This window comes from Chlorocebus sabaeus, chromosome 21, assembly GCF_047675955.1.
Source record: "Chlorocebus sabaeus isolate Y175 chromosome 21, mChlSab1.0.hap1, whole genome shotgun sequence".
Taxonomy (NCBI): Eukaryota; Metazoa; Chordata; class Mammalia; order Primates; family Cercopithecidae; genus Chlorocebus; species Chlorocebus sabaeus.
This window is the reverse complement of record NC_132924.1, coordinates 117,496,487-117,519,636: the sequence shown is the minus strand read 5'-3', so window position 1 is coordinate 117,519,636 and position 23,150 is coordinate 117,496,487. Positions and strand designations below refer to the sequence as shown.

General features: G+C 39.0%; 1 protein-coding gene and 1 pseudogene across 1 annotated transcript in view; one reads left to right on the top strand and one right to left on the bottom strand.

Annotated features, from left to right (window-relative positions):
- The window catches only part of TPK1 (thiamin pyrophosphokinase 1), a 382,381-nt gene extending 364,305 nt beyond the window's left edge, over window positions 1-18,076 (top strand). Inside the window, exon 9 of the mRNA XM_073009463.1 lies at window positions 16,434-18,076. Within this exon, the coding sequence (XP_072865564.1) occupies window positions 16,434-16,552 (119 nt within the window). The 3' untranslated portion in view covers window positions 16,553-18,076. The remainder of the gene's footprint in view (window positions 1-16,433) is intronic.
- A 125-nt stretch (window positions 18,077-18,201) lies between these two features.
- LOC119621638 (U6atac minor spliceosomal RNA) lies at window positions 18,202-18,346 on the bottom strand (annotated as a pseudogene).
- Window positions 18,347-23,150: the final 4,804 nt, after the last annotated feature.

Below are 23,150 nucleotides of genomic sequence, written 5' to 3'. Positions count from 1 at the left end.
TTGCATTGCACACTAAAAGAGCCATACGAGACTACTTTTAAAAAGCAGTCTGAATTTGTGGTACAGTTGTTTTGTTTTGTTTTGTTTCGTTTGAGACAGAGTCTCGCTTTGTCACCCAGGCTAGAGTGTGTGGCACAGTTTTTCAAGAATCTATACCTCTTCGATTCAGATATTATAAATACTAGGGCAACATAGGAAGATAAAGGCTTGCTTAAATGGCAAATTTAGTAAATAAAAGTTATTAGTATGTTGAAATATATTTAAATTTTGACTCAAGAAGAGATCAATCACTCTCCAGTGAAATGCCTGGGAGGATGCAAGGAAGAAAGTACACCAGGCCCTATACCAGAGGCAGGGCTGTGTCCAGATGCCCAAAATGGTGCCAAGAATCTGGAGGTTCCTCATCCCTGTTGCCATGTACACATATAAATATGTCTCTTAGACGAGAAGAAAAGAAACAATCTGCTAAGATGATTTCTTCATCCCTCAACAGGGAAATGGAGTATGGGATAGGTTGTGTATGCCTTTGGATTTCTTTGGAAGGAAAAGACCTCTATGGAATAAGGGCCAAAATAGATATTGTCAGTCCTGTTAACGCTTAGAACAAAAAAATACCTACAACACCGCAGCACCAATCCACAGGCCTGCAGCATGTACTGTAAGAGATGCCTCTTTGACTCAGAGAAGAGGAGACACACATCACTGCCACTCCATCAATGAGTGGAAAATGAGATACTCCAGCACTAACAGAATGAAGCCTAAGAGGCTCATAGCTAGTACTCATAAGTGAAGCTGCCCCAAGCCCAAGATCAGAGGCAGTTGTTACTCCAGATACATCAGATGGCCTCAAGTGCCAAGTAGAGGCCAGTCTGTGGTCACCTCCAAGCAAAGTATAGAACAGTGAGACCTCACAACTGTGTCCATCATCTCTGGATGAAGAGATTCACCAGCACTCAGCAGGCACAGCACTAAAAAGGCATATTGGTAATTATCCATTACATTTCTCCAGATGGTTCAGATGTTTTAGGAAGAATAAGGGGGAGGATATCTGCTTTCCCAGATTGCTTCCTGCAAAGAGTGTCATTGATTAAGAGAAGAAAGGTGAGAGGTCAAAATGGTAGCCATCAAGAGGGTTCCATCCAATATTGAGTGGACCACAATGAGTAGGTATGACCCTAGTCACCTCAGTCATCAACAAGGTGCCATAAGGGTCTGAATCAGAGGCTCCCCCAAAACCCCCAACAACTAGATACCACCGATGGCGTCAAAGGAACAGGGAGGAGCCAGGTATCTTTCATGTCTTTCAGGCTAGATACTCGCAAGGAATATATAGGATTGTTTATTTCTTAATTAAGAATACAGAAAAGCTATCTCAAGCCATTTCTACACATACATACTAGTTGTGATTTAACAGCCTTTTTAAAAAATTCGTTCAATTTTAGTAGACTTTTTACCAAATTGATTAGAGTTGTAAATTTGTCTATACATACCAAGTAAAGATGACCTCCTAACCTGCAGCTTTGATATAATCTAAGTTTGTACAAACTGCACAACTCAGCTTTTGAGGAATGATCTTTTTAGTATAAAAACAAAATTGCCACTCTCCATCCCTGTCTCCAAATACTTCAAAATGAATGTTTTTTCTGCATAGAAAGTTCGTAATCATCTTATCTTGGGTGTAATTGATGTCTGATATATTGATATTCTTTTAGTTGCAAATACAGCCATTCATAACAAGTGAATTGTTTTCTTCTCTAACAATATAGGTCTATTTTCCTAAACCATAAATAAAGGCTCTGTAGTTAGCCTGTCTTCTATACCATGAAATAATCTTGCCATGTCAGCAGTGAAAGTGGATTAACTGAAATTTCACCTTTAATTTTTATCTAATGTGTTTACTACCGATACAGCAAAATGTTTGTACTAAAAGCCAAGTATTGACCCAAGCCTTAGCAGCTAAGCCTGTGTGGCCATTTCCTCATTCCTCCCTGTCTAGACTGTTAATACTATTTCATTAAATAATGGCTGACACAACAAAAGAAACACTCCTATAGATAGTGGTTTATAAATGGAATTGGTGCATTTTCTAAATAAGAAAATGCAGTACAGAGTGCTTCAGTTAAGTACATTGCATCCTGTGGTCAGTAGCTTACACAAAAGTCAAGGATGAGAAACTTCTGGATCCATTTCGCCACTGGCTTGAAGCCTGTGACATTAGTCAATCTACATGAATCACTAAGCTTTAGGAAAAAATAGGTAACATAGTCACATGTTCAAGCAATTCAGATATTCAGTATGTAGTTTTAATCATTTAATTTTGCTTAGCTAATCCAAAAATTCTTGAGGAGCCAACCAATTTGTTAAACCCCTAATTTGACTTTGGGTTTTTAAAATTTATTATTATTTTTTAAATATAGAGACGGGGTCTCACTATGTTGCCAGGCTGGTCTCAAACTCCTGGCCTCAAGTGATCCTCCCACCTCAGCCTCCAAAGTGCTGGGATTATAGATGGGAGGCACTGTGCCTGGTCCATAGTTTGATTTTGTTATAGTAGAGAATACACTGAGCTACAAGTCAACAGACTTTGAATTTTAGTTCTGGGCATCCTAGGTCAATAAGGTATCTTTAACTTGTTTCCCTGTTTTGAAATAAAGTGTTTGGATATATATCCGTGGCTCTTTAAATACATTCTCTGAAGCACTGAAGACCTAGCCAGTTCCCTAAAACCAACTTGGTTTGGTTATGAGGTAAAGTCAAGTGAATAGAACTCTGAGCCTAGCACTTTAAATTGGTTAAAGTAGGAGCAGCCTCACTGTTACCTATATTAAACCACTGAACTAAATAATAGATAAAGTTTCTTCCAGATTAGATATTCTATAATAAAGGAAGTTAGATCAAGTCATATTTCTGCCCACAAGGAGCTTATAATCTAATTGGTAGGAAAAAAAATACTTGAACATTTAATGTGTAAGATAGTATTACACATGTCAGCATTCCACAATGATACAGTAAAATGCTAAGTAGAAGGTTATAAAGTTGAGGCTGGGATAATATGCAACTTTGCATGCAGATAGTTAATGCAAAGAAGGTTCATCAAAAAAAGAGAAGTTCAGGCTGTCATCAGGAAAAAGTCCATGGTATGAGTATTGAAAAATTGATTATTATAACTAGAACGAGAAAGAGAATATATTAATTGTGAATTAAAGTAGCTTGTTTCTAAGAATGGCTAATATTTTCAGACTTGTTAGAATATTCATATAGGAAGATGACAGCTATTCCTAACATGAAATATTATTATTGTATATCAGCAAGGGGAAATTAAAAATGAAAATAGGTCATGATGAAATATATTAGGAGCAAGCATGTATATTTATAGGTTTATGGACAAAGTCTAAGACACTGCTTCATTACCTTTGCTATAACAAATCATATCTGTTAATATTAGACCATTTGAACTTAAATCAAATAATGTTTTTCCCAAAAGGCAGTGGTCAGACTCTCACTAAATGAAATTCTGTTCTAAAAACAGCCATATGATTGAATGGATTCTGCTTGATGGTAAACACTCATCCCCTATTTCTGTGTTGTAAATATTTTTCCACAAGACAGTGAAAAGCCACCATGACCATTGAGATTTCATTTTCGGGGCTCTCACAGTTTCAGGCTGAGGTATAAGAAAGACATCTATTATTAAGGGAGTGGAGGTCAAGCCACGCTGGTGGCCCTCGTAGGGTAAAGCAGGGGTCGGGGAGGGGCTGGTGCAGGAGGGTGGCAGGAGATCTGGAGGAGCTAGGAGTGGCAGGTACTCGCTGTGACAGGGAATCTCAAGTGGAGTGGGCGGTGCAGCCAAAGAGGAAAGCAGGGCACTGGGTAGGGACACAGGCAGCAGGGAACATGCCTTTGTGAGAGGAGCGGGAATTTCATCAGCAAGAGGTGGCCTGAGTGGACCCGTCGGTCTGGCTGAATTGATCAAGATTGAGCCAGAATCTTAGAGGGCTTTACAGGGCAAATCTTTCAAAACTTCACAAGGGCTTTTTGTAAATTCAAAGATTCAGTCATGTGGTTAATTTGACTAGCTCTTCCCAAGCACAAATAAATGGAAAATTGACTTCTAATAGTACCTAAACTTCACTCTGATATTTCTGGCCTTTGAACTTTACCAAAGGTAACCTCCCACGTGCTCAGAGAAAGGAAAATTTAAGATAGTACGTGGAGGAGAAGAGACTAGACAAGGTCATGCAGAAATTAAATCAGAAAGCTCTTACTTCACAAGCAGGGAATGGAAACCAGACCACCAGTATGAAGGGGCAAAGCCCGAGCTACAGCACAGGGCAGTCTTCACTGTTCTTCCCAGAAGGAATCCAGAGTAGTTCATTGTGAGCTTACAAAGGCTTTTAACTACTCAAGATAATTTTTAGAGCTAACTATGACATAAACCCTAAAATTCCTGTTTCCTGGAAGGCAGAGACCAAGAGAAAGTACTGCCACATGGTAACAAGGTCAAGCCCCCAAGGACATAAAACAAGATGGAGCTAAACAGTTTTTTCTGGTTTTTTGTTTTTGTTTTTTTTTGAGACAGAGTCTTGGTCTGTTGCCCAGGCTGGAGTGCAGTGGCGCAATCTCGGCTCCCTGTCCTGCCTCAGCCTTCCAAGTAGCTGGGACTACAGGCACCCGCCACCACACCTGGCTAATTTTTTTGTATTTTTAGTAGAGACGGGGTTTCACCATGTTAGCCAGGATGGTCTCTATCTCCTGACCTCGTGATCCGCCTGCCTCAGCCTCCGAAAGTTCTAGGATTACAGGCGTGAGCCACTGCACCCAGCCAGTAAACGGTGATTTTTACCATTCAGTCAACCGTTTGCACAGAGAGAGAGAAACCAGAAATCTGACTGGTAAGAAATTCTTATCCTTTTGCCAGCATGCCAGGCTTCTGGGTTCTCTTTCCCTGAGCGGCCCTCGTGACTGAGCTTGGCACACCATTGCGCTGGGGCAAAGCCACATCAGAAAGGAAAATTATCTTTTTCTGTTCTGGCCAGAGTAAACTATGTGTGACAAAAACATAGATGTTCGCTACTCTGATTAGCACCCAATATCAAACTGGCAAGGCTCAAATTTGCCCCTGGTTGGTTTCCATCATTGTTAATCCGACCAGGAGTTTCAACCTGTGGTCTCTGGGCAAGATGGTTTCCCTGAATAATAGAAAAGATAAGAAAGGGAAAGGAGAGAGAGAGACAAGCATTGCCTGAGGCAGGGTGGGGAAGGCGAAATGATTAGGGAGGCCAGAGAAAGACGCACCCATTGCCACGACACTGAAAAAAAAGTTCAAGTGGCTGCTTCTAGGTAGTGAAGGGACCTTTTCCCGCAGTCCCATCATCTCTCAAGTTTCCCCTTTTAGGGAGGAAAAAGCTCCCCATGTCCCACTATCCTGTACATGCCTAATTCTGTCACCCACAGTTGTCAGCAAAGAGTGCAAGGCAAATTATTCCAAAGAGAATAGCAGTTGACATGTTGTAGTGCCAAACCCGTTCTTAGACAAAAGGGACTTTACTGAGAGCCCTTGTTTTTAAAATGTACTTCAAATGCATTGTTGTTCATTCGGAACATTCCAGTGTAGGTTATCTTTAGTAAGATTTTGCTGTTTCTGTAAGACTTCACTGCCTCCCAGGCCTAAAGTATAAGCCAGAAAGAACTTGGTTTTCCAGAAACTAAGGATCCCATTTTTACCTAAAGTATTGGCCTTACGCTCAGGTTCTCTTGATTAACTTAGCCAGTGATTTTTGTTCCTAAGTGTAAGAAAAATGAAACAAAGGGGTATAACACAAAAATCTGATTTTTCAAAAGTCACATTTTATAACTCCTACAATATTATTGCTTACTACCAGTTCCTTTCTGACCCAGCCAAATGTAAGAGGCCTCTAACTGGATCCAAGCCAGTTAATTCCCAGATCAAATCCATTCCTGGACCCAGGCCAGTTTCTGTCACGACTCCAAACCCAGTTTGGATCAGAAATTTGCTCAAAGAAACTCAGAGAGCTCAAAACACAAATCTGTGGAGCTCGGAAATCCAAGAGGGAGCTTGCCCATGATCCCCAGCGGCTGTGAGAGATCAGTGGAGCTTGGAAATCCAAGAGGGAGCTTACCCATGATCCCCAGCGGCTGTGAGAGATCAGTGGAGCTTGGAAATCCAAGAGGGAGCTTGCCCATGATCCCCAGCGGCTGTGAGAGATCAGTGGAGCTCCAAAATCCAAAGGGGAGCTTACGCATGATCCCCAGTGGCTGTGAGAGATCAGTGGAGCTTGGAAATCCAAGGGGGAGCTTACCCATGATCCCCAGTGGCTGTGAGAGGTCAGTGGAGCTCGGAAATCCAAGAGGGAGCTTACCCATGATCCCCAGTGGCTGTGAGAGATCAGTGGAGCTCGGAAATCCAAGAGGGAGCTTACCCATGATCCCCAGCGGCTATGAGAGATCAGTGGACACAGTGGGTCCTGCAGGTACCTTGCAGTGTTCACTCAGTGCTGCTGGGGGTCGGTAGAAGCTCCACTTTAGATCCCGCTCTGACACCATCTGATAAAAGTAAAACTTCAGCTGAATTAAATTTGAAAGAGTTCTATTGAGCAGTGAACGACTTGCAAATCTGGCAGCCCCCGGAATCACAGCAGATTCGCAGAGACTCTCTTGACTGGTAAATTCTAAAAGGGCATGGATTATGTCTCTTTAGCTTATTTGTATAGATACCACCTGCAGGTTTGAGATTGATGTTAAGTAATCACACTGTGCTACCGCACATGATCCTCTCTTTCTTCACTTTTCTATGCCATTTCTGTTTGTTCGATGTACTTGTAATAATCTCCGTTGACATTTGAAGGATAGAAGCAAATGCCACTTTAAAGCTTCCTTAGTGCAGATGAAATGATGATAATAATACAACACATTTTCAACACTTTCCTGGAGAAGTCAAAGCTCTTCACAGACTTTAACTCATTCATCTTCACAATAGCAGTATTAGAGATAACTGGGGACAGGTGTTATTGGCATTTTACATATGGATGCTGAGGTCACCTGAGGGACTTTTAACAGAAGTCAAAATATGACAGTGAAAAGTTCAAGTCTCTGTTTTCAGGGATGGCACCAAGGCCCACCAGTACAAAATGACTTGCCTTGCTCTACAGCCGGGCAGCAACAGATGCGGATGACTGTGACTCAGTCATCTTTGGCATCTGCAGGTCATAATTCTCACCCCTGTGGAATGGTTTGGGGGCAGGCCAGTGTCCACAGGAGGCAACACCAAGACACAGGATTTGAAGGCGACAGAGCAAAGTAAATCAGTTCAGAACAGCCTGCGGACAGCCTTTCTCTTCTTTGAACACACGTTTAAATGTGATACTGACTTTCCACACTGAAAATTTTCACGGAGTTCTACACAGATCATTCACTTTACCACTAATAATTAATGCAAATAGGTCACAGTTTGTGGATTTGGACTGTGGTTCTCATTTTATAAGCCCAGTAAGCTTCTCTTTTTTCTTAAAGCAGCTCTGATTGACTCTTTAACTGGAACATGGGGCGTTTTATGAGTAGAACATGCTGATGACATAATACAGTAGGGAATTCTCTTTAACAAATAAAAATAACGATTTTGTTTATTTTAGAAAGGGCTAAATATTTGAAAGTGATGATCTTTGTAAACATTTTCTAGCTGGCATGATTAGTTTTGACTCCTCCAAGCAGCAGCATTTTCCTGGTCTAATTGTTTTTCGATCAACAGGCTGAGTCATAACACAGAAAATGCGGAGAAGGAAGAATAATTGAACATCAGAAGCTTTCTAATGCCTTCCAGCCCTCATCCAAGGGCAAGGGAAATGTGACTTCCAAGAGAGATGAAGATAAATGCAGCCAGTTTCAAACAGAATTATAATAGCCCTTCCTTGGACATTTGAGTTCAAGGAAGGATTAGTTGTCAGGAGAGGGAGGTGATGAGTGTTCACCTTGGGAGGAGTCTTAGCAGATCAGGGTTTTGAGAGATAAGGCCCAAAAAGAAAGCACAGCTGATGGCTTGTTACCAGAGACATGCATAACAATAAGCCTCACTCTTATCATTTTCACAAGCACTAAGAAGTTCTGGTAGACACTGCACGTTAATTTCCAGGGCCTCCTGCATCAATGAGTGGAAGTAAAGGCTGTCCTTGGTGAGCTTCAATGAGTTGACAAAGGAAGGGTCCTCACCACACACAGGCTGTGTGCTCAGCATCTCTCTCTATGCTTTTCCAAGAAGTTGCAATGCAGATATATCATAGACTAGATAATTTCTTCCTGAATTTGGCACATTTTTTTTTTCCAACTTGGATTTATTTTGATGCACTTTAAATCAATGAACATTTCTTAATGCTTTGCGATGGCATTACTTCAGCTTTCAGGGAAACCAAGGGTAAACCAAGAGGGAAACACTTCCCTTCATAAGTTGCTAGCCTTTCTGCCCAAATTTTTTCCCCAGATTGTAATGTGGAATTTTAATATTGAATAACTTCAAACCTGCAGAAAAACTGAAGGGACAGTATAGCAAAATCTGTATACCTTTCACTTAGATTCACCAAGTGCTAACATTTTTTTCTACATTTGCATTTATTTCTTTGTATGTGTTACTAGGCCATTCTTGCATTGCTAAGAGACTGGGTAATTTGTAAAGAAAAGAGGTTGAATTGGACTTACCCCTGGGAAACTTTTCCTCATGGCAGAAGGCAAGGCAGGAGCAGGCACTCCCCATAGGGAAATCAGGAGCAAGAGAGAGATTGTGGGGAAGGTGCCATGCACTTTTAAATGACCAGATCTTGAGAGAACTCACTATCTCAAAGACAGCACCAAGCCACGAGGGATCCACCCTCATAACCCAAAAACCTCCCACCGGGCCCTTCCTCCAGCATCAGAGATTACAATTCAACATGAGATTTGGGCAGGGACAAATCTCTAAACAATATAATATGAGAGTATGAGTGTATGTGCATTACATTCTAAACTATTTGAAAATAAGTTGGAGACATGATAATAATAAACACCTAAAATTCTCCAGCTTGTATCTCCTAGGAATGAGGTCATTCTCCTGCATAACTACAGTGGTATTATCTAATCCCAAAATGTAACATTGATGGAATATTAGTGTACAGTCCATATTCTTACTCTCCAAGTGTCCCAGTAGTGCTCTTTATGACTTTTTAAAATCTGGAGTCTACTAAAAAAACATGTATTTAGTTGTCATATCTGTTTAGTCTGTTTTAATCTAGAAAAGTCCCTTCACTTTTTTGGTCTTTCATGACACTGACAGCTTTTAAGAGTTCAGGCCCACTAACCTGTCATCTGCCCCGCATTCTGCATTTGTCTATGGTTTCCCCATGATTCAATTCAGGTCAGGCATTTTTGGCCAAAAGTATTAATGGGTGATGTTGTATTCATCCCTAGCATCATAGCAGGAGGCACATGATATCAGTATGACCTTTTATTGGTGATGCTAAGGTTGATCATTTAGCTAAGATTGGACTCATGAGATCTCTCTGCTACCTTTTTTTCTTTTGAAATTAAAAGCAATACGTGGAGTACTACATTGGAACTGGGTTCTATCCTTCTCCTCCACATTTTACCCAGTAGTTTTAGCATCCATCCATTGATGGTTCTTGCCTAAACATTGGTGGCTGCAAATGGTGCCTTTCTAATTCTCTAATTCTGCCATTCCTTCCTTTAGTAATTGGCATTCTTCTGTAAAGAATAGGTTTTCTTCTCTCCACCTGCTTTTGGCAATTCATTATTCAATATATTATAATGCCTCTGTCTCAGGATTCTTTTCTAATGCCCCCAATTAGTTCCAGTCCTTGTATCCTTTTGACAGGTCTACATCTGTTTTTGAGTACTCGCTTGCTTTCTGGAACAAGATGTTTCAAGCTCACTCTGTACTTTGCCTGGTTGAGACAAGGCATCTAAATAGTCAGCTTTAAATACAAAGTGTGTTCCAGGGAAGCAATCAAGTCATTTGTAAATAGAAAAGAGAATTTTTAATTTGGCCTGTAGCAGTTGGAGAATCAAAGAGTGGTACAGGGTAGAAAGTGACATTGAGTTTAGACTTGAAGGATGAAATATGCAGAGAAAAGTCAATTTGTTCCTGGAGGGAACATGTCAAAAATTTTCATAGAAGCAGGAAATTCCTGATCTATTCAAGGAATAGCAAGTAGCAGAGAGTGGCTGGCAAGCAGGTAGGAAGTAGCCAGATGACAAAGGGCCTTAAGTGCCATGCCAGGATATTTGGGCCAGGAAGAGGGACTGTGTTTGCTTTGTTTTGAACGTTTCATTATAGGCAATTAAGGTTCACCCGTTATTCCTTCACAAGGGTTAGAGGAGTGGGAAGAGAAAGTAATAATTGGGAGAAAGGAGTACAATTAGAAGATTATTTGTAATTACAAGAAAAATTAGAAGATTATTTGCAAGTACAATTAGAAGATTATAGGTATTTTTTTGTATAATGACTTCTTTTCCTCTGAGTAGATACCCAGTAGTGGAATTGCAGATCATTATTCTAAGTGAAGTAACTCAGAAATGGAAAACCAAACATCAGATGTTCTCACTTATAAGTGGGAGCCAAGCTATGAGGATACAAAGGCGTAAGAATGATACAGTGGACTTTGGGGACTTGAGGGTCTTGGGGGAAAGGGTGGAGGGTGGGAGGTGGGTGAGGGATAAAAGACTACAAATTGGCCACAGTGTACATTGCTTGGGTGATGGGTGCACCAAAATCTCACAGATCACTACTAAAGAACTTATGTAACCAAACACCACCTGTTCTCCAAAAACCTATGGAAATAAATGAATAAATAAAATAAAATAAGTAACTCCTTCCCCCTTCAAAAAAAAAAAAAAAAAAGGAAGATTATTTGCCACATGTCCAGGCAGGCATCTATTTATTCTATACCTTATAGAATGTAATATATATTCTCTTGGTAATTTTAAACTAGGTTTGCTTGGATTTGGGATTTTTGGTTGTCCTTTCTACAGTTCCTGCTAGATAGTTCTCAGCCCTCAAGTTGAAAGGCAGAGGACTGAGTCTGTCTTACTGCTGAGCACATGTGAAGTATTTAAGTGTTTGTTGATCCACTCACATCATGTTTAAATCACTCGAAATGATATTATGTGCTCCCTTTGAATTTAATGTTCTCTTTATAACCTAGGACTCTGTGACTGTATATCTATATATGAAATGAAAATTTGTATCTGTATAATCAAACCAAAAAATAATGTTCCTCTGAAAAAAGCAGATAATTGAACCATATAGTTCCTGCTTCAATAACCTAGAACTGCACTGTTCAATCCATATAGTAACCACTAGCTATGTGTGGCCATTGAGTACTTAAAATGAGCCTTGTCCAAGTTGAGACATGCTGTAAATGGATTTCAGAGACTTAGTATGAAAAAGAATGTAAAAGACCTCAATTTTTATGTATCGATGATGTTAAAATGATTTGGGGTATATTGGGCTAAATAAAAAAGATATTAACATTTTTCCCATTTTTACTTTTTTAAGGTGGCTATTAGAAAATTTAGATTTGTGGATTACTTATTTTTATTTGGCAGTGCTGAGATAAATAAATATATTTATTTTATAGATGGTCTCAAACTTGTATTTCCTGAGATTCTAATAGAAATATAAGTACACAAAAGGCATGTACTCAACAGCTTTACATTAGGACTACTTTGAATTCTTGACTTCAAGAAAGTGAAAACACAACATATCGATTTTATTTTTGAAAATTTTCATGAGCAGCCATAAGTATAAATGCCATTTTATAAAAAACAAATTCATTAATAACATTTCCCAGAATTCATATTTTACAGTATAAATTAGCAATTTTTAAAATATAATATTTTGCCTCGTGTGTACGTAAAGGACCTTTTTAAAAAATATATTTGTCAAAAATTAAAATGGCAAAGACCTATAATAGTGAACTGATGTTACAGACAGTATAGTTTTCTTTTCCTGGTAATGAAATCTGAGTCATATTTTCTTAATGTGTTGCCATTTCTCCAAATGGGCTAAGAATCCTCAGAAAGTAAATGGTGAGTGTAGACAGTGATCCCATTATGCCTTAAATAGTTAGTGATGTCTAATATGTCTAACTTAACTCTCAGAACTTAACCTAATGTTCCAGAATAGTAGGGAGCCTTAAGATTCATCATAATGGGTTCATTAAGCATTTGTCTATATGAGATGTAAAGTATTCATTAAGTCTTAGAGTGATTTTTAGGCTGTCACTAACACATCTTCTTAAGTCTCTGTCAGGCTGCCGAAAGACAGCTCTGTACTTCAGGAAAACAGACCAGCAGCAGGTCTCTTCTTCAGAGCTCTTCAAAGAATCGCCTTAACCTCCCTTACTAACTTGTTAGTGTCTGACAACTTTTATTATCATCATAGCCTGTGATTTTAGCCTCTCTGAGCTTCATTTTCCTCATCTCTAAATGGAAGTTAAATCCCGGCTATGCTCTGAGTGCCTGGTGTACTGTAAGGACTCAGATCACATCTTGAATGAATGAGGATTATGCCCATCTCAAATAGCACCTCCCAGGCAAAGCTAGTTCACTCCATTTTTCCCTCAGGATTTATTGATTTTAGAAATGTTTCCATTGCCTTTTTAAATAATTTATTTATTTTTACAAAAGAACCAGTGTCAATCTACAGATTCTTGGGAAGCCAGGCCAGTGGGCGGGCCTCTAGGGATGCCAGTAGCCCCCCAACTGTCAAAGGCTTAACTTCCCTCTTGAATACACAACCCATCTTGGCTGCCAGGAAGGCACCTCTGCCCTCCTTGGGCTGCCTCATGCTTCTCTCCTGTCTACTGGGTTTGATTGTATATCTTTCTCTTTTACTAAAATGTGAGTCCTCATTTTAGTGAGGGCAGAGAAACTCATCCTTAAACCCTAGTGCCTGGCACAGAATGAGACTTTAATATCTATTAAATAAATGCATACGTATATCCAGGCCAAGGAATCACCTGAAATGATGTTAAGTATTTCACAAAAGCTAGCCTGGAAAAGTTATGAGTATACCTCATTCTACTTCTCAGCTGGCTATAAACTAATCACCTGAATTCAGGCCTTTGCTAATTGTTCAGCTCATGACATCTCTCTTTTTGTTAACTTTAAAAGACAAACCTGATCTATTTTATCGGCAGGATAACAGGAGAAAGCAAAGAAGATGGAAATTTCTTGAATATGTATCATATGTAAGATTGGCCACATAATCCATACAACTTCCCTGTGAAGTAGATATTTTCTACATTTTTACTGTTGATGACACAAGGCCAAAGAGTTTATATAACTGAGTTTGTAAAGCTGGTGAATGGTAGAGCTGGGGTTTGAACCTAGGTCTAACTTATTAACTTCATCATGATGGAGTCATGCTCTTTGATAGAGAGATGCCTTTTCTATAAAAGCACGTGAGCAGAAAAGTCATGCAGCTGCACAGAGAATGAATGCCTCCCACTGTTGTTTTTCAGTGCCAAAAGCATCCGAGGCCTTGCAGAGGACTCCTTCACGCTTCCAGCTCCAACCAAGGAGCCACAGTTCACTAATGTACCTTGTGGAGGAAAGATGGGCAGGAAACCAGGGACAAATGGCCCCACTAACTGAAAAGGGTTGAATAATTGGTTTCCACCAATTTGCCAGCTCTTGCTTTGTAGTCCCCTGTCTTTCCAGCTTTAGAGAAAAGCTGGGAGGACATCACTGAAAACAATAGAACACAGAGTGCTAATTCTCATCCTTACCTTTGGGAAAGGAAACAGCCTGAGATAATGGATGAAAATTGTAAAATCTATGTTAATGTGCTTATCACACAAAGTATGGTTGCTTATAAGCTTACACATAGATCCATAACTTTTATTTTTGCCTTTTGTTAAAAACGGGACTTGATCTGATGACTGGTTGTCTTTGAGCAACTATGGTTGGCTATAGTCCACTCTGCAAACAATGCGGGAAAAAATCCAAATCGGACTTTCTATAGTTAAGCCAGCTAAAGTGTTGATCAAATCCTCTAGGGTAGAAATGAAGAGGTGATTTGTTTTTCTGCTATCTGTACGCAGCTGTCTCTTTACTAGTTTCATGTACTTACGTCATGATTGGCCTTCAGATATTTGGGGTGGAGGAAATTCGTCATAATTCCAAATGTTTTTCTTAAATTTTTTTTTTTATTTTTCTAAGGGACACTTTAAGGTTTTGTCCAAAAATGATTCTGTGACTTGAAGAAAATATATTCCAAAATAATCGTAATGACGTAGTAAATTAAAATTCATGACTTTGTCTCTCAACTTACTCATCTTAGTTTTCTACCATTTTTATTGTACTTTCTATAAAGTTAGAGATAATCCAAACCAATTATTATCTTTAATTAATTGTAACATAACTGGTCTTGTTGGAAGTTTAAATACTATAAAATAAAATAAAAACATAATTTACAAGTATGGCTAACAGTGGCCTTGCTTAACTCAAATAAATGTTTCTTTCCAAAAAAAAATTGCATCGTCTTATGCCCAAATACAACCACTTTGATTATTTTCCCATTTGAAAATTAATTAGGTTACAACAGTGTCTTAGCAAACCCACTATGTATAATCTGGGTAGCTACCTCTGAAATTCTGAAATCCATAGTCTAGCTTCAAAAATCAGAAAAGAATTTATATGCAGCTATAAACTTGAAGCACAATTTTGTACTCCTGTTCTTTGGGCCTAAGTAAAAACTAGGATTTTAATTGAGTTTCTTGAATCATATAATGTATGTGTCAAATTCAAGTGGGTTGTGCATGCATGGGTCTTCACAAGGGAGTTTCCACTTTAAAGGCGGCAGGCCTGCTGAAGCACTCTAAATTGCCTTCACCATAAAGTGGTGTAAAGTGCTCCCTTACTCCTTCCCTCTTGGCTGTTGGGAAAACCTTGAAACCCTAGGCCTGGGATAGGTCTCAGAAAGTACTTGGTAAGCACCCAGTTCCAGGGAAGACCACCATTCAAGAGAGGTAGAGATTTCAATTGACTTTGCTGTGAATCCCTCAAAGATCACCACCCTGATCTACCAACTATGTTTAACAGTGTCTAGATCAATACATATTTTTGTGTATATCACCACTGTTCAGAAACATCATCTCACAGAAGTCCTAAATGACTCAAGAGTTAAGAGCTTCTTATATTGAAGTTCATATCAGGGCAATATTCACATGAGATTCACTCTGTATTACTGTGTAGTTTTACTTTTGTGTTTGCATTAGTAAAAACATTAACAACTATGAAAAATAATTTGAGTTTTAAGAAATAAGCTGTGTGAACTGGTAATACTGACAATAGATTATCTTGCAGTACCTTTCCTGAATTTTTAAATCGCCTTTTCAAGATTTCCTCAGAAAGATAGGAGGCTCCCTCTAGTGGGAAGTGAGCATTGTAATTGATTGATTTCCCCCAAAGCAGTGTGTATAACTTCATAGGTTTTATTTGAAGGCAAAGGACCCTCTTCTGACTCTGATAGTTTGGGCTCCATAACATTTGTTTATTTTTCTCTCTGAATTTTGGTAAAGAAAATAATATTGGTTACCAAGCTTATAGGACAGTTGTGAGTTTAGAGTCATGTTGATGAAGTGAATTGCTCCTGTATCAGCAAAGAGATGTGAAGTTACCAATCTGTGCCTAGGCATTAACTTGTTAGAGAATAAAAAATATGTATATGTATATATTTATGAAATATATAAATTCTAATCTTAATTCATAAACCTTTTACTTTGATAAGTAGGTTAAAGGATTATCTTACCATCTCTTGCCCTCACTTTATAGCTGAGCTTAAGTGACTTGCTCAAGATTACACATTTGAAAGTCGGCTTTGACCTTTGAGTTTCTATTAATTTTTACAGAATGTAAGCTGTATTCGCTTTGGCTTTTCTTACTTTATGAGAAAACAATGACCAAAATCACATGCATTTTTTAGGTAATTTTCTATCTGTCTCATATCATTTCTACTTGAAGCTAAAACTACATCTTTATAGAGTATAATAACTTATATTAAATTTTAATTCTGAATTATCAAGAGAAACTAAAATTGTACCCAGGGAAGGAAGGAAGTAGCACATTACAAATACAGGTTTTGGTTTTGTAATTATTAAAGGAAAAGAAAAGATTCTAATAAAATTTAATATTGAGAATGATATATAACCCAAAGTGGCCAATAACCACTTCCAGGAAGAATGTTTACAGCAAGTTATAGAAATTTCCCATTTTAAAGCCATACATCATATATTTCACCTATTCCCCATTTATATATTTTTTATCAAAGTGTGTGCTTACTTGCTTTTTGGTAAGTGACAAAGTTAATCTACACTGGAGGAAGAAAAAGAAATAGTTACTAATTTTTTTCCCTTATTTTCTTACAGAAAATGATGTGCTTGCTTTTGGAACATTGGTCAGTACTTCCAATACCTATGACGGGTCTGGTGTTGTGACTGTGGAAACTGACCACCCACTCCTCTGGACCATGGCCATCAAAAACTAACCTGTCGACTGGCATCCATAAATGTGCCTCTACCTTATCTCATTTCTCAACGGTTCATTGCTCAATAAGAACGATTCACCTGGGTTTGCAGGAATCTAAACCTCTCTAGGGGAAGCCCACTGGGTTTAAAGATGTTAGTGTTTAAATAATACAGGTAACATAAATGGCAGATCTCAATTTTATAGTAGTGGGAAAGATACATGCTAAGAAAGCAAATAAGTTCCATTACATTTGGTTGGAACCTAATGGGAATCATTCCACTATACAATTCAGTACTGATTATTCTTCTTATGTTATTAATCATTCCATTTATCCTAGAAAATTGTTTTTAATTTGAAGTAGAGATCATTGTTGAGGTTCCTCTTGGGAGTCTAGAACATCCTTAAATGTCTAACAACAAGGGCTACCTCTGAGTACCTTTTAGTATTAGTTTTCTGTATAAGATATATATTATTTTCTACTGAAAAAAAATTCCTTTCAGATTGGGGTGTTATAAGTGCACCAGGTCACTCTGACCTTATTACTGTCTTTGGTATTGTCTTTTTTAAATAAATCAGGAATCACTGACCTAATTGTCAAATTTAAAAATAGGTAGTTATTATAAGCAAAGAGAAATGATGTGAAAGATAAATGATGATTCATGGAGCCCTACTTACACATTAACCCCCCCCAACATCACAACCTAGGTGGAAAAAGCTGTGCAGAGGAAACAAGCATAAATATCAAATTTGTTTCTGACATAGCTTAGACTGAAAAACTGTTGGTTCAAAGACCAGAAGTGTACTCACATTACCAGAAAATGAGTTTGTCTATGGGGATACATGAACACCATACACTAAGGAGCCTAACTCCAAAGCCTGCGTTCTCATCCTAGTCTGATATTCACCTAAGTTTCTGGACCCCTTTCGTTAGCTGTAAAATGGCAGTGGTTGGACTGATGGTGTCTGAGGTTCTTTCCCACACTGAAATTCTAAATTTTGACACTTAGCAATCATAGGGCTGATAATACACACAGTTACTGACTTAGCCTAAACAACCTGGTGCATCAAAATGTATTCACCTTTCTTTTGTAAAGAGACCATCTTCTATCTTCTTTCCATCTTTCTCTATGTTTTATGAAACCAACTGTTGACATACAAATCATGATTGCAGGAGAACCTGTCCAATGTGTTTTATGTACACAAATCCCTATGTTGCTATAAGAAAAGTGACAGAAACTGTTTTCTTTTTGGTGCTATGACAGTGTGAGACTCACGTTGTCTGTAGAGAATGAAAGAAGCAGTGACCCACGTGACTGTGGCATTTTCGGCACTTGTCGTTACTTTCTGCTTGAGTGGAGGTTGAGACTCAGCCATGTTTCCATCTTCAGTTTCTGAAGAGTAGTTATATATTCCTTACTCAAAATATATTCATAATATATAAAAGTATATCTGTGATTTTAAAATTTTACTACCAAAGAATGCATGTTCTATTTGTCCTGAAAATGTTACCAGTGTTAATAAATGGATACTTATCAAAAAAGAATATAGTTTCCTGAACCTTAGTAAATACTGGGGGACAGGGGATTTAAAAAAAAGCATTGAGGCTTATGTCACACTACCACCTGAGTATCAGGCTGTAGCCATTGGGGGCCCACAGAAGGAGTTCTCTTAAAACATAGGCCACCATTCCCAGTTCCTGCCAGGCTACTGAGGAATTAGGTGCTGGTTTTAACCATACACATGTTGACAGGCCCGAGGGCCTCTTCCATTCTTGTCAAGGGAAGTGCTAACCTTCTTTCCTTTCATACAGCACTAGGTGCTGGTTTTATTACAGTCAGCCCTCCATATCAGTGGGTTCCACATCCATACATTCAGTCAATCCATCATGGATTGAAAATATTTGTAAAGAAAAGAACGGTTGCATCTGTCCTGAACACATACAGACATTTTTCTTGTCATTATTTCCTAAACAATACAGTATAACAGCTGTTAGCATTTATATTGTGTTGGGGATTATAAGTAATCTAAAGATGATGTAACATACACGGGAGGATGTACATAGGTTATATGCAAATACCACATCATTTTATATCAGGGACTTAAGTATCCCATCCATGGATTTTGGTATCTGCAGGTTGGGGGTTGGAGAGGTTGTCCTGGAACCAGTCCTTGCAGATACCAAGGGACAACTATATTTCCCCCCTTCCCATTCCTTAAAACTACCTAAGTGTGTCTTTCTCTTTCTGTGCTACCCCACCGTGGCAGTGAAGTATCCACTTATTTTTATAACAATATAAGGCTGCAGATGGTGAGATCTCAGGTACACCCAGTGAACTATCTGAGCCTCCCAGGAAGTCCGTCTTCTCTCACTCCTGTTCAGTTCAGATCCTGACCTGCAGCGTGTAGCCATAAAAGAGACTGCAGGTTGGGCCCTGCTGGGAAAGTGACAGGTGCTCCTTGACCTTCTGACTCCAGTCACTTTCTTCTTTCTATGGGTCAGATTTATAGCATTTATAAATTTAGTTATTGTCACCCCCAAATGTCATCAGTCTACCTAAATCACTGAGTAGTGAAAACATGCTATGATCTCACTTCTTGTTAGAAAGCAGGGAAAATCTGAAAATGGCTACAGCTATGGTAGCCTGGTTGAAGTCACACATGACCATGACATGTAATAAGTTATATGTGTGGTTCGAGGAATTGGGGCTAGAGGGGGGCATGGGTGAGAATCACTCAGAGCAAAGAAGTGGACACAGCCTGGGGCATTCATACAGGTAAATGCTCACACTTTTGTGTCACGCTTCTATGTGTGTGGAATGCATTTTGCGTTATGCTTCCGTGTCTGGCGCAGATCTTGCCTACTAGTGCTGCTCAGACTTTTCCACAGCTTTACTTGAACTGTGAAAATAAAGCAGCACATAGATGTGGCGTGAATGCGACTGATGATATATGCCAAGTCAGTACGCAGCAAGAAACTGTTCTTCTCTCCTCTAAGGCTCTGTCAGTGTGAGAGGCGTACGGTCAGAATGGTGACTTTCAAACTATATTTACTGTGGCCCACTAGAAATACATCTGGTATACCTTGTAACCCAGTCCATAGACACACGCAAACAATAAAACATGCGTGTACTCCAATAATTTTATTCTTAATTGAAAAACATCCAGAAATATATTCTAGATTGGAAAAAGAGCATCTAAGGGCAGAGCAAACTGCATAAAAGTACCTTTTTTAAAAAGTGTGTGTGTATATAGGCAAGTGTTTTGCACTGAACATTCATTTTTTTTCCATAAATCTAGGACAACAGGAGTGTAATTTTAAAAACTCTTTCCCATCAAAGAATCAAGATATCCCATTATTAAAATATTTTTAAAATATGTTTCAGAATTTAAATGATTTCAATAAATTATTTAAAACTAGTATATTTGAGCAAAAATATATGTGGAGATATTTCACCTTATTTGCTCATAATTTAACCAAGGTCACACACAGAACATTTTTCCACTCCTGTTCTTGGTGTTTGTTTCACTGCCTTTATCACCAAACTAATAATAGTTTCTATTCTTACATGTGTGTTAAGAGGAATAACCTACCAATGACAGCAGGTTCAATGTGATCCTATTTGGGAATAAAACAATCAACACAACTCTCTTAGGAAATGGGCAGGGGTATTCGATTATTTAAATTGTCTTTAGAGCATTCTGTTCAAAATAAAATGAATTATCCTTATACCTGCGGAGATTAAAATTGAAGCTACAAGGTCAAGCCTTTCTTGGGAGTCACGTACAGATTAGAAAATTCCTGGCGTGTACAGTACAAGTTTGCCCTTCCTTGCCCACAGCAGATTTCACTTATCAATCATAATTTTCTTTTCTGATGAGCCCCAGCCTGAGCCTCAGAATCTATCTCAAAACAGTTCTCCAGGTAGCCTTGATCAATTAGTCTCCATTGGGTTGGCATCCCTGGAGGCTCACAGCGTGCACAAAACAGCTCTGGGTATGACCCAGGAAAGAGGTCCTGGCAACATCGCTCCTCTTCACAGGTCATGGGAAGTAAATAGATCCAAGGATTGTTCTTTAAGTGCTTAATTCTACCGCCAAAAGCAAGGACTTTCTACACAACAAATAAAAACTAACTACATCCCTGCAAATAACTTGAAAAACGTAAGCAAGGCCCTGAGATCGCCGACAGTTGAAAAGTAGGAAATTTCTCACAATGGACCCATAGCTGGTCCCCGAGAACCAAGAAATCTGAGGTGTATACAGAGTCCAGAGGTAGAAAAGTGTTTTTAACTAATAGTCAAAGGAACTGATAAATGTAGGATGGCAAATCATACCATAACATTTATTTTTTTAAAAAACCTAAAGTCTAGTGAATATTTAATAGCCCATTATATTTTTGAACAATAAACATGGGAAATGATGAGAATAAAATTAGGCAAGAATAGAGCAGAGTTTCATCTGAATGGCATAATTTTTTTAACCATTAAACAGTATGAACCTTCTACTAGAATATGAACCCCTTGAGGTCCTTGACTGTCATCTGCTGTATCTCCTATTCCTAGAGTAGGGCCTTGTCTGTAGCAAGTGAGCAGTGAGTATTTACTCCACTGCTGCAGTAACTAAAGTCCCCACTTCTACCCGTGCTGAAGGAGCATACTGTACTGCTTCTCTAGTCCCTGACAACTATTGTTCTGTTCTTTGCTTGTTCCCTAACTAACCAAGATTTAAAGTAGATACAGACATTCCCTGACTCACAATGGGGTGACTTAGGATTTTTCAACTTTACAATAGTGTAAAAGCTAGAATTCAGTAGAAATCTTACTTCGAACTTTGACTTTTGTTGTAAAATTCTTCATAATAACTTCATTATGATAGGTTAGGGGTTAGATGATTTTGCCCAGCTGCAGGGCAATGTAAGTGTCCTGAGCACGTTTAAGGTAGGCTAGGCTAAGCTATGATGTTTGGTAGTTAGGTGTATTAAGTGCATTTTTGCCTTACGGTATTTTCAACTTAGGATGGGTTTATTGGGATGTAACCGCATCATAAGTCAAGAAGCCTCATGTTAATGTTGTTAATGTTGCCCTTGAATGGGTTCCTCAGTCTGAAAGATAAATATCCTAAACCTAGTCTGGTTAGATCTGGTTGTATCCTTCCTTGTTCACATATCTGAAGAAGAAAGTGATGTGCCAAGTTCAAGGCCAGGCTTAAAGGCATGGTCCAGGGCCAAACATTCAGCTAGTAACAAAGCAAAATTAAGAGGCCAAGCAATTTTAAGTTGCTCAAAATGGCTAGCTAAGGGAACATGAAAGCCAGGAGGCAAGTAATCAGATAGGCTTAGAACATTAGTGTAAGCTAAAAGAGTCAAAGTAAATACGAAGAGGACATTTATTTTTTATTTTTTTAATATACGGGTTCTTCCTGTGTTGCCCCAGTTGGATTCGAACTCCTGGACTCAAGGGATGCTCTTGCCTCAGTCTCCAAAGTAACTAGGATTACAGGCACGTGCCACCATGCCCAGCAAGTGAAGAACGTGTTTAATTGACTTCATTTAACAGGAAAAATGGAAGAAGTAAGAGGTTAAGAGAAAATTTTCAGAGTTAGAAATCTTGTAGCTGGAGTGATTTCTTGATTTGGAAGTTCAAGGCATGACCATGGCTGTCAAGAGTGGAGGTGGATTCCAGACAAGAGTACATGTGATTTTCAAATACTGTGAGACCTTGACATTCAATTCGAATATTTTGCTTGTGTTTACATTTACTTGTTCTACAAATTAAACCTTTAACTTGCATATGAAATTAGCCTGAGGAGTCTAAAACCATAACAAAGAAATGCTCTGTTATCTGCAGCTGAATTCCCTATGCTAAATCTCATTATTTGTGATTCGGATTCAGTGTTTTCAAAGAAATAAATTTCACTGTTACCTCACTTTTGGAAAATTACTTAGGCAACAAAAAATGTATCCAAAAAAGTTTTTTTGTTTGTTTGTTTTTTTGAGACAGAGTCTCACTCTTGTTGCCCAGGCTGGAGTGCAGTGGCAGGATCTCGGCTCAGTGCAACCCCTGCCTCCCAGATTCAAGCAATTCTGCTGCCTCATCCTCCCTAGTAGCTGGGATTACAGTCACCTGACACCATACCCAGCTCATTTTCTTTTTTTCTTTTTTTTTTTTTTTTGAGACAAAGTCTTGCACTTGCCCCCCCCCCCCAGTCAGGCTGCAATGGCGCGATCTCGGCTCACTGCAACCTCCACCTCCGGGGTTCAAGCGATTCTCCTGGCTTAGCCTCCTGAGTAGCTGGGATTACAGGCGTCCGCTGCCATGCCCAGCTAGTTTTTGTATCTTTAGTAGAGACAGGGTTTCATCATGTTGGCCAGGCTGGTCTCGAACTGCTGACCTCAGCCTTAGCCTCCAGCCTCCCAAAGTGCTGGGATTATAGGCTTTTTTTTTTTTTTTTTTTTTTTGACAGGGGTCACCCAGGTTGGAGTGCAGTGGCGCGATCTCAGCTCACTGCAACATCCATCTCCTGGGTTCAAGTGATTCTCATGCCTCAGTCTCCCAAGTAGCTGGGACTACAGGCATTAGCCTCCATGCCTGGCTAATTTTTTTTTGTATTTTTTTGTA